At 41.2% G+C, this 24,998-nt stretch overlaps 5 protein-coding genes across 9 annotated transcripts; 2 read left to right on the forward strand and 3 right to left on the reverse strand.

The window, feature by feature from the left end:
* Positions 1-32: 32 nt before the first annotated feature.
* On the reverse strand, positions 33-2,382 carry msx3 (muscle segment homeobox 3). The gene is made up of 2 exons (XM_085922216.1): positions 1,924-2,382; positions 33-1,236 (listed from the first exon to the last, which is right to left on the reverse strand). The coding sequence occupies exons 1-2, from the start codon at positions 2,279-2,281 to the stop codon at positions 830-832; spliced, it is 765 nt and encodes a 254-aa protein (XP_085778342.1). The 5' UTR covers positions 2,282-2,382; the 3' UTR covers positions 33-829.
* Positions 2,383-15,594: 13,212 nt separating this feature from the next.
* LOC147050193 (uncharacterized) lies at positions 15,595-16,599 on the forward strand. Its single transcript, XM_085922511.1, has 4 exons — positions 15,595-15,710; positions 15,789-15,846; positions 15,982-16,016; positions 16,111-16,599. The coding sequence occupies exons 1-4, from the start codon at positions 15,703-15,705 to the stop codon at positions 16,403-16,405; spliced, it is 396 nt and encodes a 131-aa protein (XP_085778637.1). The 5' UTR covers positions 15,595-15,702; the 3' UTR covers positions 16,406-16,599.
* A 1,377-nt stretch (positions 16,600-17,976) lies between these two features.
* Positions 17,977-20,279, reverse strand: echs1 (enoyl CoA hydratase, short chain, 1, mitochondrial). Its single transcript, XM_085922798.1, has 8 exons — positions 20,128-20,279; positions 19,557-19,754; positions 19,346-19,473; positions 19,118-19,217; positions 18,954-19,058; positions 18,707-18,826; positions 18,547-18,614; positions 17,977-18,469 (listed from the first exon to the last, which is right to left on the reverse strand). The coding sequence occupies exons 1-8, from the start codon at positions 20,219-20,221 to the stop codon at positions 18,404-18,406; spliced, it is 879 nt and encodes a 292-aa protein (XP_085778924.1). The 5' UTR covers positions 20,222-20,279; the 3' UTR covers positions 17,977-18,403.
* Positions 20,280-20,641: 362 nt separating this feature from the next.
* Positions 20,642-21,902, forward strand: sprn (shadow of prion protein). Its single transcript, XM_085922008.1, has 2 exons — positions 20,642-20,686; positions 21,453-21,902. The coding sequence occupies exon 2, from the start codon at positions 21,453-21,455 to the stop codon at positions 21,900-21,902; it is 450 nt and encodes a 149-aa protein (XP_085778134.1). The 5' UTR covers positions 20,642-20,686.
* Positions 21,713-24,916, reverse strand: mtg1 (mitochondrial ribosome-associated GTPase 1). 5 transcript variants are annotated; one of them, XR_015067392.1, is made up of 12 exons: positions 24,696-24,916; positions 24,535-24,601; positions 24,362-24,464; positions 24,112-24,198; positions 23,982-24,038; positions 23,796-23,886; positions 23,667-23,728; positions 23,487-23,583; positions 23,284-23,365; positions 23,099-23,207; positions 22,880-23,019; positions 21,713-21,949 (listed from the first exon to the last, which is right to left on the reverse strand). XR_015067392.1 is itself a non-coding variant. In XM_085922006.1 (12 exons), the coding sequence occupies exons 1-11, from the start codon at positions 24,796-24,798 to the stop codon at positions 22,922-22,924; spliced, it is 960 nt and encodes a 319-aa protein (XP_085778132.1). In that variant the 5' UTR covers positions 24,799-24,916; the 3' UTR covers positions 21,719-21,967; positions 22,880-22,921. The 5 variants fall into 5 exon arrangements, 3 of the variants coding, with proteins under 3 accessions (XP_085778132.1, XP_085778133.1, XP_085778130.1); XR_015067391.1 differs by having other exon boundaries at positions 21,713-21,967; XM_085922006.1 differs by having other exon boundaries at positions 21,719-21,967; positions 23,095-23,207.
* Positions 24,917-24,998: the final 82 nt, after the last annotated feature.

The raw sequence follows: 24,998 nt of genomic DNA on the forward strand, positions 1-24,998 counted from the left end.
CAGGATATTTGTAATAGACTTTAATTTCCCAAAATGCTTTTTTCAGTATAAAATACACTTGACAACTCTTGAGTATAAAATAAGTCGTCAATTTTTATTTACAGATAAAAACGGTGCCTGCTGTTGTCTAATAAGAGCTTTTCACTTGACCGCAAAGTAAAAACAAAACAAACTTAGAAGTACATTTTAATTTAAAGGTCAATGTTGTAAAGATTATTAATGTGGGCAAAAGAAAAGTATGTTGATGTCCATGGAAAGCTCAGCGTCCGTTTTAAATTTGAGTACAATTATTGCTTAATATAGCGCTTGCGTCTTCTGTGCAATGTTCTTGGACTGTCTTACAATATTATATCTTTGGATTACAATTTTAGGAAGGTCACATGAAACATTATTTTTGGCTTGTAAATCCCGTTAAATTCTGTACATCAATACACAAGTAAATCCAAAACAAATGATCAACATCAGAATATTGTCTAAATTTCCCCTTTTTACCTTAGGTATTAAAAAATATTGTTTTCAAGAAATAGAATTTTGATGAAAAACAAATGGAATTCTACAATTTGTGCAATTTGTTCCTTTTCACTACACTGCCAAAATATCCATTTTTGTTTAACCAGTCAAGTGTCAAATGATTAAGGCCTACTATAACAACTATTTAACTGTTTATATATTTGTTAACAATTTCATATGATTTTTTTTTCCCAACTAAATAAATATTCTCACATAAATGTCTTCATCAGATTTGACTTTTGTTGCCTTATGGCATGGAGGTCATTTTAAGGCAAGGCGCACACGCTCACACACGCAAAGTGTCCAATGCAATGCGGTGTTAAGACAAATAGTACATCCCATAGGGTCCACCAAAAAGTCTCGGAACCGGTAAGGCGGGCCGCGGGCTGTTCACAGCTCCATACAGGGTCGGTGCGCCCATGGGTGCGCTCAAGGGGAAGGGGAAGGCGAAAGCCGGCAGCAGCGGCTTGGCGGCCAGTTTAAGTTTCTCCAACTCGGCCTCCTGCAGTCTCTTGGCCTTGGCCCTGCGGTTCTGAAACCAGATCTTCACTTGTGTCTCTGTGAGGCTGAGGGAGTTGGAAAACTCTGCTCTCTCGGCAATGGACAGGTACTGTTTCTGGCGGAACTTTCTCTCCAGGGATAGCAGCTGAGTGCTCGTGAATGGGGTTCGGGGTTTCCTGTTGTTTTTGTGTTTGCGCAAGTTGCAGTGGCTCGGGCTGGGGAGTCCTGCGAGGATGCACAAAAAAAAAAAAACATGAAATATTTCATCACTTCATCAGGAAGTAGCAGTGGAAAAACAAGATATTCACACTTAGAGGAGACTTTAAAATTCTAGCAACACCTGCACCATTTCATTACAATAACATAATAGTTCATTCTTATAATTGCCACTTAGATAACGTTTGTTTACTTCATTGTGTTTTGTAGTTTGCCGCGGTGTGTAGCACTGCCAAGCATGATAATAAAAGATATTTCAAATATTTCGATCTCTATTCAGTAATGCGAGTGACTAAAAATATTAGACACACATCACAGTATGAATAAAATGTATTTCTACCACAGCATTAACACTTTAATAATGTTAAATTAAAGTAATACTTTAAGTCCAGTCCGATGTAACTTGAGGATCGGTTAATTTAAAAAAAATTACATGGATTTTTTTTTTAATACAGCGCTTTAAAATAGTCATTCATTCGTTTCATAAAGACGCTTTAGAATTTATAAAATACACATTTAAAAAAATCAGGATGCTGTTTATTTTATTATGTATTCCCAGATGTAATCTGTGGGTGCACATGATCATCAACCTTAATCAAATCGAAGTCGTTCAAGTACTTATAGACTCTTAAAATGATTGCAGATAAATCTATTTCTATTTTCAGACATAGTAAATAATTAAATGCTTAGACTTACTAGGAGGTGATTCATAGGAAGACTGTACCCAGGGGCTGCTCTCCTTGTCGTTGATATCCACGTTCTCAGTTTTGAACCGATGAAGTTCCACCGGCGAAATGCGCCCCGTGTCCTCTTCTCCAACCCGCGCGTTGGGCTCCGAGGATTGTTGACTTCTAGCCTGCGTACGGTCCGACATGAGTGACTCCACGCTGAAAGGCAGATCCACACTTTTGCTTTTACACCTGGCGACAGGTGACGAGTTGAGCTGCTCTGATGCTGAGCCCCCGGAGGCGCGCTCCTCCGCGGACGTGTCCCCCGGTGCGGCCGAAGGTGGCGATCCCTGCGCAGGATTCATGACGCACAGCTGAGGTGCCATACAACCATATGTCCCCTCCGCGTTCTACGTCGTTGTTTGCTTGCCTTAACCCCAGTAATTATGTGGGGGTTTTTTTTTTAATGCAAAGACCGCGCACCAACTTGCTCCTCACGCAGTCAAGTGCTTTCCCAACTTACCGTAGCGCACGCTTTCTTCTGTCATGGACCTCCGTGACTCCACCCAGGCTATCTCTGATAGGGCCAGCATCCTCATGACGAGGATTTGATGCACAAGTCCAACCACGGGCTTAATTTGAGACCCTAAAAATGTCATCTAGCTTGCACTCTTGCACCCTTGAACATTCCAACAGGGTTTGGCCCCCTGTTATTTTGGCATTCCTTACTGTATCTTAGTCATTTTACATTCAGCATTTTGCTCTCTTTGGCCCCCCTGTTATTTGGCATTCCTTATCATAGTCATTTTATCATCTTCATTTTACTTTCTTGTGCTGACTCTTTTAGCTCAGGAGTTTTAAATCTTTTTCTTCAAAAGACTGGCAAAAAAATCCAATGATGCAAGGACCACTTTGGTATCGTCGCTTAATTTATTTAACACTCAATAAATTCACCAGTGTCGGTAAAGGGATGGAAACCAACCCAGTGTAAATTGTGTACAATGTCAACAAACAACAAATGGCCCGCACGCTATAGTTTGAACACCGATAGTTTAGCTATTGGTATATTATATGCACCAAGCTCAAATAAGCAATTTTTGGCCTTTGTAAATTCCAATCATAAAAGCTGCTTAATGTCTTTCTAGTAATGATCCATACCACAGTATTTCTGCTGTCCTTATTAATTAAGTCACTATTGGACAACAACTGACTGAATGAGAAGAACACACACAAATAAGATTCGTGATTCTTTGACGGGCTACAATAGTATTTCAAGTTTCCATCCTTTTAAATACTATTTATCCATAGCATATGCAGCTATCACCATCCTGCCTACACACAACATTGTGGAAATGGTTAACTTAGCTAACTCTACATAGAACGGCGGTAATCTTATTACATATTATGCTTATTATCACAGGACGACCATTTTAAATAACAGTGTCTTGAATGTGACTTGAATGTGACCGCCACTTAATCTGCAGCCATGATGGGCTGCGTTCCAGTTCAGATACTGCCATTTTCTGATGAAATATGAGTTTTTTCCAGAAAAAAAAAACAGAATGACGTCACAACAGCCACATTGAAATGAAAACACTTTGATGGATGCGTACAGGAAATCATTGGTTGGGCCCTCAGAATAGAAGTTTTGTTTCCAAACCAAAATATGACTGAGAGGGGACTGACTACACCACAAAGGGTCGCTCTCTTGGTGATTGTGAAATTGCAACTTTACAACAACTGTGTACTTGTATTTTTACCCCAAAGGCTCCCAAAATGCTATTTTACACAAAAAGGAATTATGACCACATTCTGTCAGTGTCACCAAAATGCTATTTTACACAAAAAGGAATTCTGACCACGTTCTGTCAGTGTCACCAAAGGTCAACACTAATTTGCATGTCATATTTTGTCTTCACGGCAGTTTAGATACAATTGTTATTAAATAGAAATAAAAAAAAAGTCCTGGAAAAACAAGTTGAACGCTATTGTTCCCTTGTGGAAAAACCGGTGTCACAGCAAACTGCCTAGTCAGCTGTGATCATTTATAATGGTTTCCTTATCTAAACACTTATTGGAATGTATGCAGGTATTTTCATCAATGTGTTTCATTAAGGCAGGAATTTGAAAAATCTGTCTTCTTTACAGTACTTTAATAGAGCGGAATGACTGTAAACTTTCTGCCTCTCGGCCTAGTGGTAATCAAATTATCTATGGCTGCGTATTGGCTGTATTTCAACCCATTGTGTTCTTTGTCAGCTGTCCCCTGGACAGACAGTCAAACCCCAAATCAAGTTGAAGAGGCCCCCATTAAAGAGGCCCGTCCAATTGGGTCTTGTTTTGCAGCACTTCAAATCAGGTCAAATCATTTTTGGAGAAACCAAAGACATTTCCCCCCCCCCCCCTCTGGGAACCGTTTTTTTTTTGGACAACTAGTGCACTGACTATCTGTGGGACAATTGGTTAAACGGAGTTAACCGTTTCTTTCCCCGAGGTACTTTTCTCGCTTTGATCCTGCTGTGACTGGCGCCTGTCTGCTCCATGTCTACCCCCCCCCCCTTTTTCGTAGCTACCCGCCGCCCCCTCATCCCTCCCACCCTCGCTCTTTTTCTCTGTGTGTGTGTATGCGTGACTGATAGATTGCTGAGTAACCAGACAACATTTCAGTGCCTGTAATTTAGTGTTCAACATTACATTCCACCCTACTTAATGTGAATGTAGCAACTTTTGGCTTTGATTCCCACTCTTTGAAAAAACGATCTGGGTTCGCTGTGTGGGCTTGTTTTGTTTATTTTAAACGTAGTATACGTATGTAGTTATTCTTAGCACTCTTCCCCGCAGCATGCACATTCCTGAAAAGTCATTATTGAATCATTTTTGTTGCAAGACACTACTTCTTACATCTCCACGTCTGTCATCTTGGCTTGTAAATATGAACGCTTTAGAATTAGTGACAATAAAGTAAATTTGGACTTGACAAAGTTGGGCTCATTTTTTGCGAGTGCTGCTACTCGCCAAAGGCAAGAAATGTTTAATGAGATAAGTGTGGTTTTCCTCTCAACCCAAACATGTTAGAGTCGGCTTTATTTCATTAAAAAAAAAAAAAAAAACTCTTCCCCTTTTATGAGACTTGGCATGCTCCTCCTGCGTAAACTTTAGGAGGGTGCAGAGTCATCGGGCATAAACATTTACACACAAGACAAACTGCAGGGGAGTTTTGTGGTGAGACTGTAACGTCTTTAAAAGTAAGCATAGTCGAACATTATCTTGTTCGTATGTGAGTGCCAACACTGGCTTGTCAGAAAGGATGTTTGGATATATTCTTTCCTCGCCTTTTTTAATGAAAGAAAAACTGTTTATTTAAGCAATTATTGACTTGAAATAATACTGTAGTTGCTCAGTCATGCCAAGTTGATGTTGAGGGCCCGAGGTCCTTCTTATCTGATCAGAGTTGTCAAGGGAACTGCTCCAGCATGTCAACCTTGATGAGTTCTTTCATGTTTTGCCATGTAGGTCCCTCAAGTTGTTATTCTATCTTCGACTTTCACTGTCTCGTCTAACTAATGTGACTATTTTAGTAAGTCGCCATCATAAAGCAGGATTTATTTACAGCTTCGCGTATATCTCGACTTGGTGTCATATTGTCTTTGGACGGCAACTTAATAGTTGTTCGAATAAAATCCAATCCGATAGATTCTTCATGATCATTTGATTTTTTGGCAACCAACAATCAGCCTAACCAAAATATTTGAGAAATTGCAGCAGTCGAATGAATTTCAGGAGGTTTTTGAGGAGGACTTAATGGGACAAAGGTGACAGATGATACGCTGATACTTTTTGTAATTACCTGATGGATTGTTGATTGATTAAGTGCTTTTCATGTAGCCTCTGTATGTTAGCATGATTCAGCTGCCAGGGAAAGTGCTGACAGGTGAGCGGCGAGGCGCGTTCCACATGGCGTCGGGCCGAGTGTTAGATTGACGGCGAGTCTGCGGCGAGGAGTGCCAACAGGTGAACGTAGATACTGTATATTGTTGTGATCTAGCCGGGACCGGGCCGAGGGGGACGAATGGAACCGGACACCCCCGCGTGGACCCGATGCTGGGGTGAGCTCAGGATCGGTGTTGACAGCGGGGCAGGGAGCTTAGACTCCAAGTGATGATAATGGCATTGATGAAGACTTTGGAAGCGTGAGCCACTCGCCGAGGCTGGAGATGGCCACTTATCACAGGGTCTTTATTGTCTGGCCATGATAGTCAAAGTTGGCGTCTTTCGTTTGAAGGTGATGACAGCACGGGAGTTGGACCTGATGCAGCAAGAAATCCGAGATGCATTTATTTATTTATTTAACATGTAATATTTGTTGATTTTTTTTTTTTTTTTTTGCATTGGTATCGGTTATCTTCATACCTATTCTTTGGAGTGCGTGCCGGAGTCTTTTAAAAGGTGCATTTATTTTATTTACGTTATTTTTACTCTCATATAGCTCAGGTAGACTAACATATGATTATTAAATGAGTTAAATGATAACCTTATTTTCAGGCTTTTAAATTCTTGTCTTTTGCGTTTTTTTGTAGATCTTCGACAATATTTTTTTCTCTTTTTTCCACATTGCTAAATATTAGTATATCATATTGTCAGCCAGAGCAAAAAGGTTTACTAAGAGCATTTGTTCAAAATGCAATGTAAGTTCCACGGTGGATATCGTTAAATGGGGTTTTATTTTAAGATTTGAATTGCAGATAGATTTTTTGCGTACTTATCGCTCTTGGATTCGGTTGTCGTCAGTCTCCGGGATGCCATTTTTAATTTGAGAAAATGAAGGTATTACATCTCAGAGGCTGATAGGGTTGGCGATGGAAGAGCCAAAAACTGGAACAAATTGGGGTTACATGCTTTAGTCAAGGGCACTTATGCGGCAGCTCTCGATGGTGGGAATAGATTCACTTTGTGTTGACTTCCTTTCAATTAGTGGATCTGAGACGCAGCGTGATACTCTGTCACCCAACCACTTTGGTGACATTTATGCCATTGCCTGTACCTTTAAATGCAGATCTGTGACGTGGGAGTCTGTGCACAAAGCATTGTTCAAATGCTTGGCGCTCGGACATGTGTCTGTGTGAGAATGCGAGGTGGTTTCTGTGATCTCGGCATAGTGACAACCTGAACAAATATGCTGGGGCTGATTCTTGGTTCATGACAATAAATGCCACGTTGTCTCAAGAAGCTGTGAAAGAAATGGGAGGACACAGCAGAGGCCCCTGAATAAACAACCATTAAATTCTCCCTTAGCAGTGGAACAGTCAAACTTGGCGCTGACCAAAAAAAAAAAAAAAAAAGACTTAAAAGTACGAGAGAGATTGTTTAAATAAGAATGTCCCTTTTTACCTCCTCCACTTCATCTTTTTAGATTGGATGTTTGAAACAAGAAGCAGATTAGTAGACAGCGGGATAAAGAGCAAATGATGGGTGGAGAGAGAGAAAGAGCGGCGGGATGGAGAAGAAGATGAAAGCTTTGTTGTGCTGATGGTTAATGAGCTGGAAAACACAATTGAACTTTTCTGACTGTGGAAATCGCTGTGAGGGCATCATAAATTAGCGCCAGTGTGGGAGCTAGGCGGCAGACAGAAAAGGGGCTTTGTGTTGCCGGCCTGCTGCCTCTGAAGTTGCTCAATTCTTTCCAGCACCATCCTGCCTGGTGCGATGGCTTTAAGACTCCGATGTGACGTGCTGGCGCTTTTCCATCATCCTATAAGCCAGCGAGCCGAGGCAGAGATAGGGACGGGAAGAAAGGAGCGAGGACGGGTCTTTGCTGATATTTTTCAAAGGGTGACTCCTCATCCTGCCTTTGCAAGCTTGGCACATGCCTTCTGTTACTAAGTGGCTTCATATTGAAAGAGTCGGCGGCCGCTATTCTCTCTCCCAATGGGTGCCAGCCTCTGTGCCCTGGCAGCTGCTGGGCTTCAGAATAGACCCATAGTTTCCACTCTGCAGGTGAGCTGCACAGCCAAAAAACGGGGGCCCCTCAAAGGGCCTTTCACCGCCTCAATAGGAAGCTGACTTGGGGAGAGTGGAGCGGGCACACAATGGCCGCCTTCTCCTCCGAGACAGAGAAGATGGAGATGAGCTTTTTGGGCGCCGCTATAGTGTCGCTTATAAGCATGTCGAGGCGAGAGGAGAGGATGACTTCCCTCAGTCAAGTTTGAGAAGGCGTGGCTCTCTCCCCCCTCGAGTGTGTTTGGCTCTCCTGTCATCCGCTCGTCGTTCAAGTAATCGCTGTGTTTTTAAACCCGACTGAACACGCCATTTTTTTGTGCATGTGTGAAACAGGCGACTGTTTGCTTTTTAATTTTATTAGCAACAGCCTTCACTGACACAAGAAGAGTTGGCAACGGAGAGGGAATGTGGGGGGGGAAAAAAGAGGGGGCACGAAAAGCCAAGGAAAAGGGGGTCAATATTGTAAATAGTAAATTACAACGCGGTTAAATGGAAATTTTATTCTCATGGTTTACTGTTAATAATAATAATAATAATAATAACAGAATGAGTCAACGTGACAATTAATAAATTTCTCGCTTCAAATTTAGCTTCAGAACTGGAGTCAAAATATTTTTCTCCTCTTTTCAAGATATTTGCACCGTTCTAATTTCATATTCACTAGTACTGCATAATGCAGTGTTTTACATTTTGTAAGTAACTTCCCTATACATTGCACAACATATTGTGTGTGCAACGTCACCTCAAAACTCTGATTTTGATTGATTATTTTCCACTCCAATTTCTAAAAACAGTCCTCGCTCATATTCCTCAATGTTATTGTTAACATTTGGCACGAGGTTTTAAACACCATTTTAGCGTCTTACGCTGTCTGTTCTAGTCGCCCAGGGTGAGATATTATCACTCGCTATCTCCCTTTTCCTCTTCTCTTACCCTCCCTTAATCAGTTCCACTCTGTTGTTGTTGGCCCCGGGCCATTGCTAAAATGCTTTCATAAGCATGAGACCAAAGCCTGCTCAGATGTCCACTAGACCCTTTAAATATCCACAAGGACCCCGTGGTCACGGTGCGGCTGACCCCACAGCAATTGTTGACATCATTATGGAAGCAGTACAACATCCTTCACGCCTTCCTAAGCCTGCCATCTTCTTCTCAAGTTTGGACAGCTAGCTTTGGCCAAGAAAAGGGACACACGTCCCTGAAGGACATAAAATACTTTCAAATCCAGGACAGACATCAGTTGCGAGGACAGACATGCTTGTGAACGCGCCACACTTCATGTCCTATTTGCTCTGAGGTTTTGAGACGAAAGCAGCGTTTCCTGCACTCGGGCCAGCTGGGAGTGATTTTCAGACTTTAGTAAAATCCCGCTTTGGCGAGCGTCTTTCCGCAGGGATAAGTTCATAGGCCTATGTAAAGCAATAATGTAATAATAACCCCTTTTAGTGGGGTTTCATCTTGTCTTGGCTGGCTTGTTTAAAAAAGATGCAGCGCGTAACCTTATTGGGTTAAGCTAATTAGAAAAGAACACTGCGGCCATCCACTTCAAATCTTTTTTTTTTGGTCTTGCTCAAAAAAACATATTGCTTGCCTCCCGGATTTGCAGGACATGAAAGTTAGTTTTATTATTACAGTTGCAGACAATTCTGTCAAACTTTACAGTGAATAACAAATTATTATTTACAAATGAAACAAGAATGAATTAGATGATTGAAAAATGTAGCAACAACTCTATTGTCCTCTTGTGTTCGCCAAAAATCTCCTTTTCGGAACCTTTAAATCTTTTTGAAATACATTGTAAACATTACTGCTTCTTATCATCAGTGTTGTGCTTCTGCTCTTTTTCTCTTCCTGCCTTGTTTGACTGCTGATTATCAGTAACATTATATAAATATGTCAGACCACAGAGGTCTTATCTCCAAAGACGCAAGTTACACTTTTTCTTTCTCTTTGTTGAGAGCAATCACTGAATGGTGAGTCAGTACAGAGAGAAAAACATTATTATTATTTTTTTTTTTCAAGCAGTTAACGGACCAATACGTTAATCTCGCCGTTGTCTTGTTGTTGAAGCAAATATATAAGCATTGGTGAGACATCCTTGAGCAAGGACATATTTTAAGGGCCTTATAATAATAATCTAATGGTCAGAATTTGGAGTATGCCCCTCAAAAGTTGCCATCAATTTTCATCTCCAGCCAATTGTTCATCACTTTTTCTCAAATGGGTATGCATGATGAAAATTTCTGGGATCTATGATTTCAGGCTTTTCAAAACCATTCCAGGTTGAACCCACTTAATAAAAAGATCTTAAAGGATTGATATGGTCTCTGGACCACAGAGATCCAACACACAGATTCCTCTTCTTTGGCAAGTCCACGTCATCCACCATAATGTCATCGGCCGGGTGGTTTTGACACAGACAACATAGCATCTCCATTGACGGAGATAATAAGGAAGTCAAATTTGCCAACGTAGCTGCACAGAGCAGCCACATGTTTCTTTAATAAAAAGGATAAAAGCGCTGAGTTCTTGTAACCAGATCTTTCTCGAGCAGGCAGCTTTCCATCACGGAACAGCAGGATCCTCCCTTTTTAGCCCAGAAGCATCAGGACAGATGGGAGCATGACGCAAAGCCACGCGGGCGCACATCTTGTGATGTCGCGGAAGTCATTTTTATGATGTGGAATTGGAAATCGGTGGCACCTGTATGAGTTTTCAACACCTGTGCACATCCTTCCTCTCCGTTGTCCCGGCGGCGTGACGCAGGAAGTACTCCCCGCTGTGTGTGTTGAACTGACAGCTCTGTGATGAATTTTGTGCCGCTGGGGGTCAGGGGTTAGGGGTCAGAGGGTACTCCAGCTGGCAACCACGGCTGCCACGGACTCCAGCGAGGAGGCATTCATTGAGACAAGCAGGAGGGGGCACCGTGTTTGATGTGCTCATCCGAGAGGCATTTCTCTCTCTTTCTTCTACGTGAACGGTGTCATTTGTTGTGATGACCCCGAAAACGATTATCACATGACTCTGCAGTCACACTTTTACAGAGCTTTTTGACAACTTTGAAGTCAGTGTTTTCCCAGCTTGAGAATTAACTGTTTAGGTTCGCACCAAGCCCCATTAAGTCCCACTTAACCACAACATGGGGGAAAAAACTTTCATTCGAGACATAGGGCGGAATCTGCTTCATTGTCTCGAGACGAAACACGAAAATGGGTAAACAACCGTGCAGATAACAAACTTATTAGACAATGATGCAAATGCCACATCTAGCAGACAAATTGTTGGTTGAGTTTTGATTTGGCGCTAATAATAGTCATTATTCACAGAGGATAAAGAATATATGATTGAGCACTTTTATATTTTCTTTACATACGTGTTGGTTCAAATACACAAGTTGTAAATCTCTTTTTGATATATTGAGTTTAACAGTGAACTTCAGCTGTGAGTTGTTTAATGATCCATTTTTTACGTACTGTTCATTACTTGCTGCTTATTGACAAGTGACTTGGGAATAACAATAAAACATTGCAAAAACAAATCAAATACTCAAACCATAGGAAATAAATAAAAACATCAAACACAAAAGTCTGTTTGATGACTGCTAAGGAAAAAAAATAGGGGCAAGTCTAATACGGGTGGACAGTTCCTATATTGTGGAGATGCTTATTTTGTTCTGAGCCGACTAGATACATGACAAAGACTGTTAGTGTAGTGTTTTATCATCCCTCTTCCTCGACTGTCACCAGCTCCATTGTAGCTGGATAAGTGTGATGATCACACGGCACAAGGCCCCAGACTGACTGTCTCATCGCTGGCTCCATTCAGTCCCTCTCTTTGGACTCACCTGCTCAGGGAAGGAGCTCACTTTTCTCACGAGCAAAAGCTCCAAGTTTCTTTCAGTACACACAAGTGTTGAGCAGATGATTCCCTGTGTGGCGCGTCCATAAGTCAGACTTCTCCCTCGTCACTGCGTTTATGTTTGCGTCCTCACCGCCGTGGAGGTCTTTCTCGCAACCCTGTAATTTGTGCGGTCCAACTCCATCGAAAGATGTCTAATGAGCGCTTAATGGGCATTGGTGAAAGCATCAATTAAGTTAATTGTAGATCACTGTGTTAATTTTAGTTATTTAGAAAACCCCAGCTTTCCTAAACGTTGTCAGTGTGCGGGGAGATGACGGAAGAGCGCGAGGAGAGACTGAGCGGCGGTTTGCCTCAAATGCTGAGACAACCTTCATGTGATTTATTGCAAGTTATGATGGTGGCCTGGAGCTGATGATTGTTTTAGAAGTGGGAGGGTTTGTGTTTTCATGCGGTGCATACAATGTGTAGATGATTACTTTTCAAACGACGTGTTTGGAGGTTTCAGCTACTCGTCTCATCTTCGCTATTGTTTGTCGGTGGTTTGCCACTTCAAGTCGGTTGGGGAGATGGTGGCTTAGGACTTGGCTTTAAAGACCCTAAGGAACATTTTGTGTGGATCAATTGAGCTCGGGCCTTACTTCTTGAAAACTGCCCTTTGCAAAGTACCATAAGTATTGGAACACTTAGCCACGTAGATGTGCAATCCATATATGCACCGGATAACCAGTAATGCAAATGATGTGCCCCACTTGGGCCCCAAAAATAAGTAAATAAGCAAAGCAAAAGAAAACATTCTCAGTCTTCAGTTAGTTAATTTTTCACAGGTTTTAAAACTGTATGATGTATTTGCAAACCAATTCATCAATTGACTCTATTGCACAAATGTAGTGATACTTTAACTTGCAAGTTTCAATTTGTTGTGACCAGGCTCGTAACTTAAATCAATTCCCTCATTTAAATGTATTGAAATGCCAAAAATCCATTCCAGCCTCAAAAGAAACACCACAACATTATTTGTAGTGTTTTTAATGAGGGGAAAAGAAAATGCAGTGTCATATTGAAGGATATAATACAAACAAACGCATTGATTTTTTTTGAAAGTGTAATGCATTGCTGTAATGATTCATATTGTTTAGAAAGCACATCATTTACCATAATGTCTTTGTCGATGCAAGTGGAAACTCTGAAGCTCTGCATGCATTCAAGCCCACACACTCACATACAACATCTGTGCAACAGAAACATTGTGCAAAGTCAAGCCAGAATCATTCTTCCTCAAACGGCAATTAAGACAAAAATTCATTTTGGTGTTGGGTTTAGCCATAAATTGCTGCGAGCTGTAACATTTGCTGCGTGTTTTGCCATCTCCGAATTACGGCTGTAAATCAAGACTTAATGCTACATTTAAATAGTTACAGACAGGCAATTTATTCTTGGCTCCCGCTAGTATTTAGCGCTGTGTGAACGTGTGAGTAGTTCTTTCACATTGCATAAAATCTTGCCTGACAACTCCCATTGGCTGTGGTCTTCGTTGTTGCCCCCACATTTTTCAAGAGGCTTGTCAGTCACACCAAAACAAGCGAGATGTGAGCTATGCACTGTGGCAAGAAGAAGAAGAAGAAGAAGAGTTGTTCTCATGCACATTATATTATTTGACTTTTTCCACTTGCACCCAAAGTTGGGATGGATGGACGGATGGATTCATCATCAAGGGCAATTCAATAAATCAGTTTTAAAGTGACATCAATGTTTTCATTTAATCTTGACAATTTATCCAACATGTTGCTCTTACATGTTATAATTTCATTTGGATCACATATCTCTTTTTAAATGAACAATCCTTCACTTCGGAACAAAGCACCCCCACTCCCGTAGCCACAAGATTCTACTAAATTGAATCAGAGCTGGCATGTTTCTCCACACGAGCCAGTTGGGACCCCCGAGCAGTTGAGGTTGAGATCTGTGCTTGTAGAAGATGGGCCTCGGGGCCGCGTGCACATGAAAGCCACGCCACTGATGTGTGTAAGACATGGGGGCGGGTCGGGTGGGGGGCAGGCTCCGTCGGTCCAATCTGCAGCACACTTTATCCATCAGACCTGAGGGTTTGCACTCAAGGTTGCGGTTTCTCGAAGACTGACAGAACGTTCCCATAATGGGCTACATCTCCTAGCCTCAACCTCTGTTTGACAGGCCTTTTGTCTGAAGGACCGAATAACTGGAGGGTTGTTTCTATTATATTGAAGGCGGCGGTCTCATCTAAGTCGTTTGATCAGCTATGGGGAATGGAGTTGTGTCTGATATTGTTGTTATGGTCGTGTGGGGAAGACGGCAAAGCAACATTTTTACATTTATTATTTATTTCTTGTACATAATTAGATGATGTTGACAGTTTAGGCATTTAGAGAGCGAGGAACCGTATTTGATTACTTGAGCAGAAATGGATGCCACACGGCTTCACTACAATGCAATGGAACCAGAACAGTGAACAAATAAAATGACATAAATGTCTTTGAATTCATGACATTGAAATAATCAGGAAAGTATATTATACTGATGTGTGATTATCATAAAAAGAATGCGATTTTTGAAAATGTTTCATTTTATTATAGTTGAAACAAATTCTCACATTATAAGATAATAATGTGGTCTGAGTCTTGAACCAAGGAGAATCCTTTTTCTTGTTAACATATCGCACATGATGTTGAAGATGTTTGGCATTTGCACAGGGAGTGGTGGACAGTAGATCAGAGTGTGACCCGGGGCGTTGAAACATCGGGCTGACACATATGGATCCCATAGTGAGGGCAGATAACTCGACAGACGCTCTGGAGCCATCCCTGGTCGAGACAGGAAGTGACTCCTGTTGCTCTTTTAAGAAAGAAAAAAAAAAAAAAGATATCCAAGTATGCGCTTGCTTGCTGACATTAATAAAGGCTATGTTGATTTAATGACACTCTGGCTGTTGTATGGACAGTCAACAAATAGTCAGGCGGGAACGTTGCCCAGCGGTAGATTTATGCAAGTAAATGACATCCCAGAGGAGCGCATGTGTTAAAGTAGATTATCTGAAATGGATGCATTCTTCATGCTTGTGCTGTATATTATCATAACATTAAAAGCCTTTATCATTCCAAATGAGGAAATTCAAACACAAAGCCATTAAAAGTGACAGTCATATAAATATGTGGTTAGTAGTTGTATTGTGTGCCAAGACCACAGTTTTCTCTCTGACATATTCATGTGTGATAATAATAGTTATTATGTTTGATAGAAAATATTTAAAAAAAATACTATATAACAATACTCACAGTCATATTTTTCCAAGTCAGTCAGCTTGCTAAATCAGTGTGTCGCTAAGTCTTGAAGTAATAAACTGTGACAAAAAAAACCAGTTTATTTACATTGTATCCATATTATTACTGCATCTTTTGATATAGTTTATTTATTTATTTATATATTCATTTATTAACATTCCCAGTGAACATGCCATCCAAATTACCTCGAGGCCGTTATTTTAAGCAACAACTAATACACTGGTGATGATAACTGTAGAGTTGATTAATTGATCATTTAAAAAAATCTCACTGAGAATTATCAACTTGGAATACTCAGACACATTGTAACTATTTAATTGAAATGATCGCCTTTTTATGAGCAGGCAATGGAAAATCATTCACCGGCAATAAACTGGCTAATTTAAACAAATTGTTTCGTCAGCATTTCATTTTGACCGTTTAATCTGGCCTTATAAATGAGAATGTTGTGACTTTATAAAACATTGGCATTGCATCAAGTATGACATCATATAGATAAAAAAATGATGTTGCAGGGTTTAAAAAGATGCAAAGGTCAAGTGAGTGTAATCATTGTTGGAACTTTGGACTGTTTTGTACGTGAAGGCACATTTTCTCTGACACTTTCAAGACTCCACACAAACCGGAAGCACACCATGTTCAGGTAAGCAGCAAATATTGATTCTCTATGCATGTTAGAAAGTGCCGACAAATTGTTGATGTTGGATCTTTCCACTTGTAGGATTACTCTTTTGGTCACCCTGATATTTGGCATTGCAGCCAAGCCATATAAGCCATGGGTATATACATCAAATATTTAAGATCTCACACACACACACAAAAAAAACGGCTTCAAATGTGCACATAAATGTCATATAATACAATATTGATATATTTGATCTCTGATTGATATTAGTGTTGATATCTGTTTTCAGAATAAACTTAGCAACAAAGCCTTCCAGGACACCATGTAAGTATAATTTTTTTTTGCCCGATAAATATGTATTTTGGGGGTAACATGGGGTAATAGTTGTTATGAAGTTGTAATATGAAGAAATTATCAGTGAGCAGGACCGAGATGCCGTCTACCATGAAGCCAGAGCTCAACTAGAAGAATATCTCGCCCCGCTCACTGCTGAATACAGAATGGCCCGACTTGTACAACCCCAACCAGACATTACTGAAGCACTTGATCGGGTGAGACGTCATCTGGAGCCCGAGGAGGACGTGGATGACTTGTACCATCCTGACCTGCAAAGTTACCTTGACAATGACAACGCTGCTGTTCCTGTTGATTGGCCGTTGGAAAGAAATTACGACCAACCAGAGGAAGATCTCGATCATCTCTACCACCGCTGACATGTGGAAATACATGCTTTTATGTCCACCACTGAACATCTTTTAATTCTGAAGATGTATGATATAAATTGTTCCAAGGAGCAACAGAGTTATAAGAATAAAATTCATACCGGCTTTGTGCTACGTTTGTAAATTGAGGACGACCTGTGATGAATGTTTTGACTGAAAACTGGATGCTTCAATAAAAAAATATTCTTCAGAGTTTAATCAACAGATCTTAAATTCACAGGTAAACGGAATAATCAAAAATGCATGCAACTTAATCTATGATTGAGAGGAAAAGATTATGTGTCATGAATGTTATGTTATCAATCCCATGACCACAGTTCATCTTCTACTTGTTGTTGTTGCCCCCCCGGGGCACAAGTCAAAGCAGAGACGAGTGGCAATATTCCGATAGTCGCTGCAGCCAAGAATTGGAGCTACTGAAAATATTTGTCCACATCCAGCTTCACATTGCTTGTTTCATCTGACACTTAGCTGGATGGCAAAAAAATGTTAAGGAGTCCTCTTTGTGACTGAACCGTTACAGTCCCTGTGCTGTACTTGAGGTCTAATAGTGGATTAAATATGTTTTAAGGAAAATAACTCATTTCTGACAGCAGAGCATGGCTGTTAAAAAGAAGACAGGAGGAGGCATTATTGGCCAATGGAGGACAATAAATAGGGTGGAAGTCAGAGTGAATGCAAAGGGGAACGTGGCTGACTTGCAGAAAAGTAAATCTAGCCCCCCACTCCCCCCGCAAGAGCCCCTCCCCATTCTCTCAGTCCGGACCCATGCTGCTCACTCTTTCTTTTGGACTTTTTTTTTTAAATGAGTTTATCACGCCACGAGAGTCGGCGCTGCTTCAGTGTAACGTTTCGGTCCCCATTGTGTGCTCGGAGGAGCTCAATTGAGTCGACATTTATTATTTTGACCTTTCTCCAGGCCTCAAAAGACAACGCTCCTTTGCAGAACCTTCGGACGCTGCAGACTTTTTGTGCGTCCCGCTGAGAGAGGAGACGAGTTTCTTTCGCACTGAAAAGTTTTGTTTCACGGGAACGACAAGAAAGACAGCTCTGTGGGGGGATACTGAATGAAAAATAAAAATCAATTAGGCCATGGCCTTGTGGGAGAGTTGCGCGTGAACATCAGACAGCTAGTGCAGAATAAAAGGGAGGGGTGATTTTATTTTACATGGATATTTGAAATAAAGCCCGGACTTGGACTTATTTTTTAACATGTGAAACTACTTTGTTTTACATGTTCAAAATAAATGTATTTTGAAAGTTAATTTTCAAAAAATGTTTAATTGTTAAAGTTGACGTGGAATATAGAATGTTGTTAATAATTAATATATACAATTTGCTTGCCCAATAGCACCATTTAAAACATTAAAAATAAAGAGATTTTGCCAATTATTTTGGATTTTTTTAACTGCTTGACAATTGGAACCTTTAACTGCATGTGGCTTCCCTCTAGTGGCTTACCCTAAACAAAAAAACCCCTAAATGTTATTAAAACAAAAATCTTCAACAGTGGACAGCCTTCATTTTTTTTTTTTTTCTTCAGGCCAACTACAAAACCGACATCAATTCATCTGGTTTATTATGCAAAACGTACACAAAAAAGAAACTTTAGACGAAAGAACTCTTTCAATGGTTGAGGTGACCCATGTGATTTCCTTGTGTGGTAAAAATTGAACTGCATCCACCTTCACTGGACCCTCAGTTGTGTGGGATTGTGTACTCAATCATTCAAATCCAAATGCACGCCTTAATAAGGCACTCATTGAAAATTAAAAGGTCAACTGTACTGTCACTTTTTGCTAAAGATACAAGATTGGTTTGCTTTTTCTCCATATCCATGATGGAATATCATATTTGATCACTGAATGGGGGGAAAAAAAACATCCCACTGTGGTACTACTAAATTAAAAGTGAGATAAAACACAATCCATGTTCTACTGGTGTCATTCGACTTGCTGCGCATGATCTGTTTGGAGTTGGATTAGCAAATTAATTGTCCTGAAAACTGGCCTTTCTCTTCTCCACAAATGCACTCATGCCCTCCTTGCGATCATCCTAAAAAAAAAAAAAAAAAGCACAAATGTCATGTAATTTGAAGTCTACTCTCCAAACATGACAGTGGACCACGTTACCGTAGCAAACGTTGCGTGGAACAAGCGCTTTTCCAAACGATTTCCCTCAGCCAAAGTCAGCTCGAAGGCTGAAGGCGCACAAGGAGGAAAAAAAAACGAACAAATTTCAACCTGATTTGATTATAATACGTGCTACGGGTTTCATTGGATGTGGCCTGACCTGCATTAACTGCCTCTTTGGCCATGGCGGACACCAGTTTGGAATTGGCAGCTATTTTCTCGCCGCATTTCACCGCTTCGGACACTACCTGATCCACAGGGCAAACTTTACTCACCAGACCTGCATTAGGCAACAGAAAAAAAAAAAAATGATTTCTATTAGTGGCAATGGACGCAAGTAAATAACCATTCGGACTGAAGTTGTTGAAAGTGAGTTTGTGTTAAGCATATTATTTAAGTTCTTGTACCTGACTGCTTGGCTTCGTGGGCATTAATTTTATCTCCTGTCAGTACCATCTCCATGGCCAGTGACTTGCCCACCGCACGTGTCAGACGTTGGGTGCCGCCCGCCCCTGCACGGAAACAAGACATATCATAAATGTGGCTCCAATAGATTCTCAAATTCTCATACCAGGGATGGTCCCCAGCAGAATCTCTGGCTGGCCAAACTGCGCCTTCTCTCCAGCGTAGATGATGTCACACATCATCGCCAACTCGCAACCTCCTCCCAACTACAACCGGGAACAAAATTTAGCATAGACCCCAGACGCCTGTCACATGTGTTACCTTCATCCTCCAAGAATGGATCGAACACATCTCGCATATTAGACAATGGATATTGCAAAGCAGAAACACTCACGGCAAATCCATTGACGGCAGCAATCACAGGCTTCTTCACAGTAGACACTCTGTTCCAGTGGGCCAGAAAGTTCCCACCGTAACACTCCTGGAAAGTTCGATTCTGCATTTCTTTTATGTCCGCTCCAGCTAAACAAGACAGAAAAGATGAGCCATGCTGACAACAGAATTGGGCAGCAACGCTGCATATCCTTAATATTTATTCCCCTTACCTGCAAATGCTCTGTCGCTGCCTGTGATGACGATGGCACCCACATCTCCGTCGTCCTCGAAGGCATCCAAGGCCTGACCCACTTCCTTCATTAAACCGTCGCATAGCGCATTGAGAGCTTTAGGTCTATTCAACTGGATAAAACCCACATTCTTCTTCTCTCCTCGCTTCTCTACCATGATATACTCATAGTGGACACCTGCAGGGATGGTAAACACAGATTATCTCATAGAGTGGTTCTCGTTTTCACCCCTATAATTGCGACCCATTTTTATACCCAGTGATGGGTAATTATCAAATTTCACCAAGTTTGTCCCAAATGCTTTTATTTATAAATGATCTAAGACAGCAAAATGTAGAACGGGGTCAGGGGTCAACCTGTGTCTTTAAAGTAAACAAAAATAATATAACAAACAATAATAATGTTTCTTTGCAATGTCGCATTAGAATTTATGACATATGACAATTCCACTTCATAGCACAGTGCAACCAAGACAAGTTTGCAGAGCATGTGACGCAACTGTGCTTGACATTGAAAAATGAAAAGCACGCGTGTCTTTTAAAACACTCACCCGAACTAAAAAAGCGGGCCGCTGCCGAGAGCAAAGCGGGTGCTGCGCGGTTCGGTTTCAGCAAAGCGGCGGCATTTCTGCAGACAAACGCCATGACCGCACCTGAAGACTGTTTGGCTGTCAATTTATACGAAAACTGCACGGTACTTCCTGTTACGTTTCTTCTTCGTTGTCTAATGGAGGATCACATTCAAATGTAGTGTAACATTACCGCCGTCTAGCGGACATAAGCAGTATTATCACACTGCAACCAAGATAATTATCTTTATTAGCGAATTCACTGACTATTCTACAGCATTCCATTTAGTCACTTAGACTGATGACTATAGTGTATAATGAGATAAATGCAGATCTGACACATCCAATATGACGGGCGCGCGTGACGTATCGCAGCGACGGAACACGCTCAATGCAGGATGTTCGTGCTACAACAGCGATAGTGATGCTTGGAGCGCTCTTGCTCGTTCACGCGCCGCCATCCTCGTGAACGCGCACCAGCATCCTCCGTGACCATCTTCACAACCTTTCTTCTTTTTCTTGAAGATATACAAGGATCAAGGTACGCACCAACCATAGGGATGCTGTGCTTATTATCGGATCGTAACAATCTTAATTATTAATTTAATCAATTACACAAAGGCTCCAATGAGCTAGGAGGCTAATTAGCACGATGGGAGAAAGATTCAGTATAAAATGGTTCTGTGTAAAATAATGGCGTGCGATTTGTACATATTGATTGCCATTGTTGTCTTGTCAATCGTGTGCAGTAATTTCAAGCATCTATATTTGTGGTTTGACACAACCCCAGGCATATTTATTATTTATGCATCAAAAAGCTATATAAAACGTATGCAATGTCAACAATGCATCAGCTATCTCAGTGTCCACATACTTGACATCATCTGTGCAGAATCACACAATTTTTTATGACTAGAATGCAAAATAAAATTGATTTTCCATATCTAAACTACTGTCATTTCCAAAATGATGGACATTACATGTGAGGCAACGGCTAGAAAAGCAGTCATGAGGCAATAATGAGAATCATAGCGCTTACCAAGCATCCAATCATATTTCAGTCATGTTGTCATAGCATCACAGGTGGAATATAAATGATTTTTACATCCCCTGTTATGTACCAACTTTTATAATTTGTTTTTGCTTTGTGATCACATGCAAATGATCTAAAGTCGCTTTGCATACTGGTCTTCAAGAGCTCCACCGATTATAAAGCCATAGATAATCTGAGTAAATTTGTCATTTCAGAATTGTGTACAAAACTGGTAGCAGTTCATTTAAAATAATGTTCTCCTATGGTTGCATAGATGAACCAGGTGCTCACAACCTGCTGGATATTCCTCCTGCTCTCCGCCTTCCTGTGCGAGCCTGCACTGTGCAAAGGAGGCCGCGGGGGGTCCCGTGGCTCATCAAGAGGATCCGCACGTAGCTCCACGGCGGGCTCGTATCGCGGTGCGGGCGGCTATGGCGGCCCGCGCTCTCGCTTCAGAGCGGCGGGCCGGACCTCCCCGGTACGCGTGGCCGCCGCTGCGGCCGCAGGGGCTGCCGTGGCCCTGACGGCAGATAAATGGTACGCGTCCGCTTACCGCCGCAGCAACGCTGACTCCAACGAGGAGCTGGATTATTACAACAGGACCGGTTACTTTGATGCTCAGATGTCTGGCTCCCAAGCGGGAGCATCCTTCTGGCAAATGTTCTCCGTCACCATGGCAACGCTGTCCTCCAAATATATACTGTTGTGGGACTCCATGTGGTAATGAGCTTTTAAGGAGAAATGTGCTGGACCTGACTAATGCAGGACAGGCTGGAAGCAACAGGAAAACTGGTGGGAAGACATAGTCATGACCACAAAACAAACACTGCACTGTTCACTTCAACTTAAAATGTCAAAACTTATGTACACCAGCTTGAGTGTTGCGGACCAAATGAGCCACGAGAGATCAAGAATGAAGACTACACAAAGCCAAAATGCTATTAAAATATGCACTTCCTTAGGCTAATAGCATAATTTCATTTATGAACACTTTTCGAAAACATTCTTATTGACATGGTGACACTTAAAGTTAAAAATGACAATGATGTAACAATTTCACAGAATAATCTAGACTCATTCAGAAACTTTGCTTTACTGAGAGGCTGCTGATTATAAATATTTGTGGAAAACCAACAAAAAAAAAAACTCCCATTTTTGACACGCCAAGTTCTATATTTGGATGTGCAAGAGTTTATGGCAGCAAATACAGATGGAAGAGGCGTCCAAGATCTTTTCATATGAAGCCCAGGGAAATCATTTATTTCCATCACTCACAAAGACTCCACACTTGAAGTCATCTGAGCGACTGTTTACGTGACTCGGCAGGTGCTGCTGTTATCAATTGAGTTCAAATATCAGTCTTTGAGCGGAGATCATGACAATTACGACCCATTTTCCCGATAGAAGACGAGAGGCTTTGCGTTTTGTGGACCACCACTTGAGAGACAGCTTACTATTTGAGGAAATCCAGTATATTTGTGAGTCATGTGTAAGAATACGGTGCTGCTTAAACAGGTTGTGATATATCCCCAATGCTTCTTGTTTACCTTATTTCTCTAGCACTTGTGCAATGTACAGAATACCTTTCTTATCCGTCTCAATGCAAATAAACTCAAGTGTAAACCAACTCAAAAAGACATCTGCCTTTTTCATTCTAAAAGCAAGACGCATTCCAATCAGATCTTGAAGGATTTTACTTACAAAAGTCCAAATATACAGCTGTATCCATTAAAATGTGTCCTTCTAGTCCAAAATCACTTGGCCCAGCTCTCCTTTTCTAAAAGCTCGGATGAAATCGTACGCCGCTGCCGTATAGTTGGGTACGATGACGTTAATGTTGCCTAAAGGAAAGCAAACATTGTCATCATGGATGCAACTTTTGGTTTGTATTAAGCAAGCAGTATTCTTTCTCTCACCCACTCCAGTGAGTGCTTTGACGCGCTGAGTCTTCTTGAGCTTTACAGCTATGTGCTTGAGGACATGTTGGATGTTGTCGCTAGGCTCTTCCAGGTTGTATTTTTCAATGTAACTGTGCAAAAAAAGCAAAGCAATGGACCAACAGACTTAAAATACCAACACAGATGGCTCACGCCTAAAACTACTACCTGAAATTTTGAAGCCGGTTCAGAGAATAAAGCAAGTAGTCAGCGATGACATCCTCACCCACTAAATGGTCCAGGATAGTTCCTGGAGAGAGACAACAGAAGCACAGTTCAATTGAAGCCTCCCTCGATTTAGCACATTTCTGAACAAAGCCATTGGGTCATTTCCATTGGGATGACTAAATTAGCACGTTAAACATGCTCACCACATAACGCCAGCTTCATGCCTGTCTCCAAACTTTCTATTTTTGGTGGCAAGACTCCTGGTGTGTCCAACAGGTACATTATGGGGCGTTCAGAAACCTGAGAACGATACCACTAAATAGCATGAAAAAAATTCAATAAAAAAAAAAAACAACCCAAACATAAAAATAGACACCACTGACCTGAATCCTAGTGAGGACGGCTCGAGTTATACCAGGCTCTCCACCAACTCGAGACGCGCGGCCTGATCGACACAATTCATGCGTGTAACTCAGAAATTAAAAAAAAAAGCGTTGAGTACTTAAATGTACCTTTTTTCAAATGAGTTCTCCTTAGGGAGTTGATGAGTGATGATTTTCCCACGTTGGGCACTCCAATTACCATTAGGCAATAATTCAGATTCTTGACAAATGTACAAATTTACATGTGATTATCAAAATGGGGTACTACAGTATCAAGGCAGCATGATGTCTTTTGTCGTTTTACTCGGTGTGTACCTCTTCTCTGTTAAAGCGGTGCGAGTTTGTTATCATTTCCAGCACTGTCGGCACCACCTGCAGAAAATCGACATTAGTGAAGGCTGGAAATCAAATTTATTAGCCGTTCAGCGATGACGACGACACATGCCTTGGCGACGTTGTCGTCTCTTTGTTTTAGACAGTCAGTGAACAGAACATTTTTTACGCCACTTCTACCAAGCTCCTTCAGGATCCTCTGCATGAAAAAAAGAAAATGACAAACGATCTATTGAAATGAATTCACACAAGGGCATCTTAGTTGTTTTAGGTAACACATAGGACTAGAATCCAGTCTTGCTGACTGTGTGTGTTCTTTAAAACAATATGAACTAAAAACAGTGCATGAATGTGGTAAGCACCTGTTTTTTTGACAGGTCAGCCAGGTCCATCTTGTTAAGAACAAGTAGATGTGGTTTGACATCCAGCGTCTCCTGAAACACAGGATTTCTTCCAGAGAAAGGGATGTGCTTCATGTTAAAGATGTTTTATTATTGCATGACAAACACACAGCTTCAAATCCATCAGTAAGGATATTCTAGCATCGTGTATTTCTATGATGCAATCCACACCCTTCAGACTGGCTCTCATCTGCTTCAGCCCTGCCCTCAAAAACAAACAGTTCATTACAAACCCGTATTTCAGGAATCATGCATTGATTAGTCATTTCATAGCAATTCCTGTACTTGCAGTCACCTTTAGCCATATGTCCAGGGAACCAGTGAGCCACTTCCCGTCCTCCAAAGTCGAAAGTGCTTCGAAACTTGGCAACATCGCAAAGTGACCTGTACAGTTTCATGGCCGTGATAAATATATACGTGACTTTTAACAGTCACATTGGAACCAAAGTCAGTATTTCTCCCATTCACGACTATAAAAAAAACGACGGAATGGACATTCTGCACGCCACTATTTACACGCCGACTAAAAACTGTAAACCTGCAAATGGTTCCGCTTTTCATCAACAAACCGCGTCGCGTGTGTAGAACTGCGTACAAT

This window comes from Syngnathus leptorhynchus, chromosome 10 (genome assembly GCF_054491065.1).
Source record: "Syngnathus leptorhynchus isolate UIUO chromosome 10, UIUO_Slep, whole genome shotgun sequence".
Taxonomy (NCBI): domain Eukaryota; kingdom Metazoa; phylum Chordata; class Actinopteri; order Syngnathiformes; family Syngnathidae; genus Syngnathus; species Syngnathus leptorhynchus.

Excerpts from the sequence above, each read along its gene's own strand:
- mtg1 (XM_085922006.1), bottom strand. The coding sequence starts at position 24,798 with ATGAAACTGTACAGGTCACTTTGCGATGTTGCCAAGTTTCGAAGCACT. Across the intron at positions 24,465-24,534 it reads GAAATACACGATGCTAGAAT|CCCTTTCTCTGGAAGAAATC; the intron begins ATCCTTACTGAT and ends CATGAAGCACAT. Across the intron at positions 23,020-23,094 it reads CAAAGCACTCACTGGAGTGG|GCAACATTAACGTCATCGTA; the intron begins GTGAGAGAAAGA and ends GCTTTCCTTTAG.
- echs1 (XM_085922798.1), bottom strand. The coding sequence starts at position 20,221 with ATGGCGTTTGTCTGCAGAAATGCCGCCGCTTTGCTGAAACCGAACCGC. Across the intron at positions 19,474-19,556 it reads CAGCGACAGAGCATTTGCAG|CTGGAGCGGACATAAAAGAA; the intron begins GTAAGGGGAATA and ends TGTCTTGTTTAG. Across the intron at positions 19,059-19,117 it reads TCTGCTGGGGACCATCCCTG|GGGCGGGCGGCACCCAACGT; the intron begins GTATGAGAATTT and ends GTTTCCGTGCAG.
- msx3 (XM_085922216.1), bottom strand. The coding sequence starts at position 2,281 with ATGGCACCTCAGCTGTGCGTCATGAATCCTGCGCAGGGATCGCCACCT. Across the intron at positions 1,237-1,923 it reads TTCCTATGAATCACCTCCTA|GACTCCCCAGCCCGAGCCAC; the intron begins GTAAGTCTAAGC and ends GCATCCTCGCAG.
- LOC147050193 (XM_085922511.1), top strand. Across the intron at positions 15,847-15,981 it reads CCAAGCCATATAAGCCATGG|AATAAACTTAGCAACAAAGC; the intron begins GTATATACATCA and ends ATCTGTTTTCAG. Across the intron at positions 16,017-16,110 it reads AAAGCCTTCCAGGACACCAT|TGAGCAGGACCGAGATGCCG; the intron begins GTAAGTATAATT and ends AGAAATTATCAG.
- sprn (XM_085922008.1), top strand. The coding sequence starts at position 21,453 with ATGAACCAGGTGCTCACAACCTGCTGGATATTCCTCCTGCTCTCCGCC.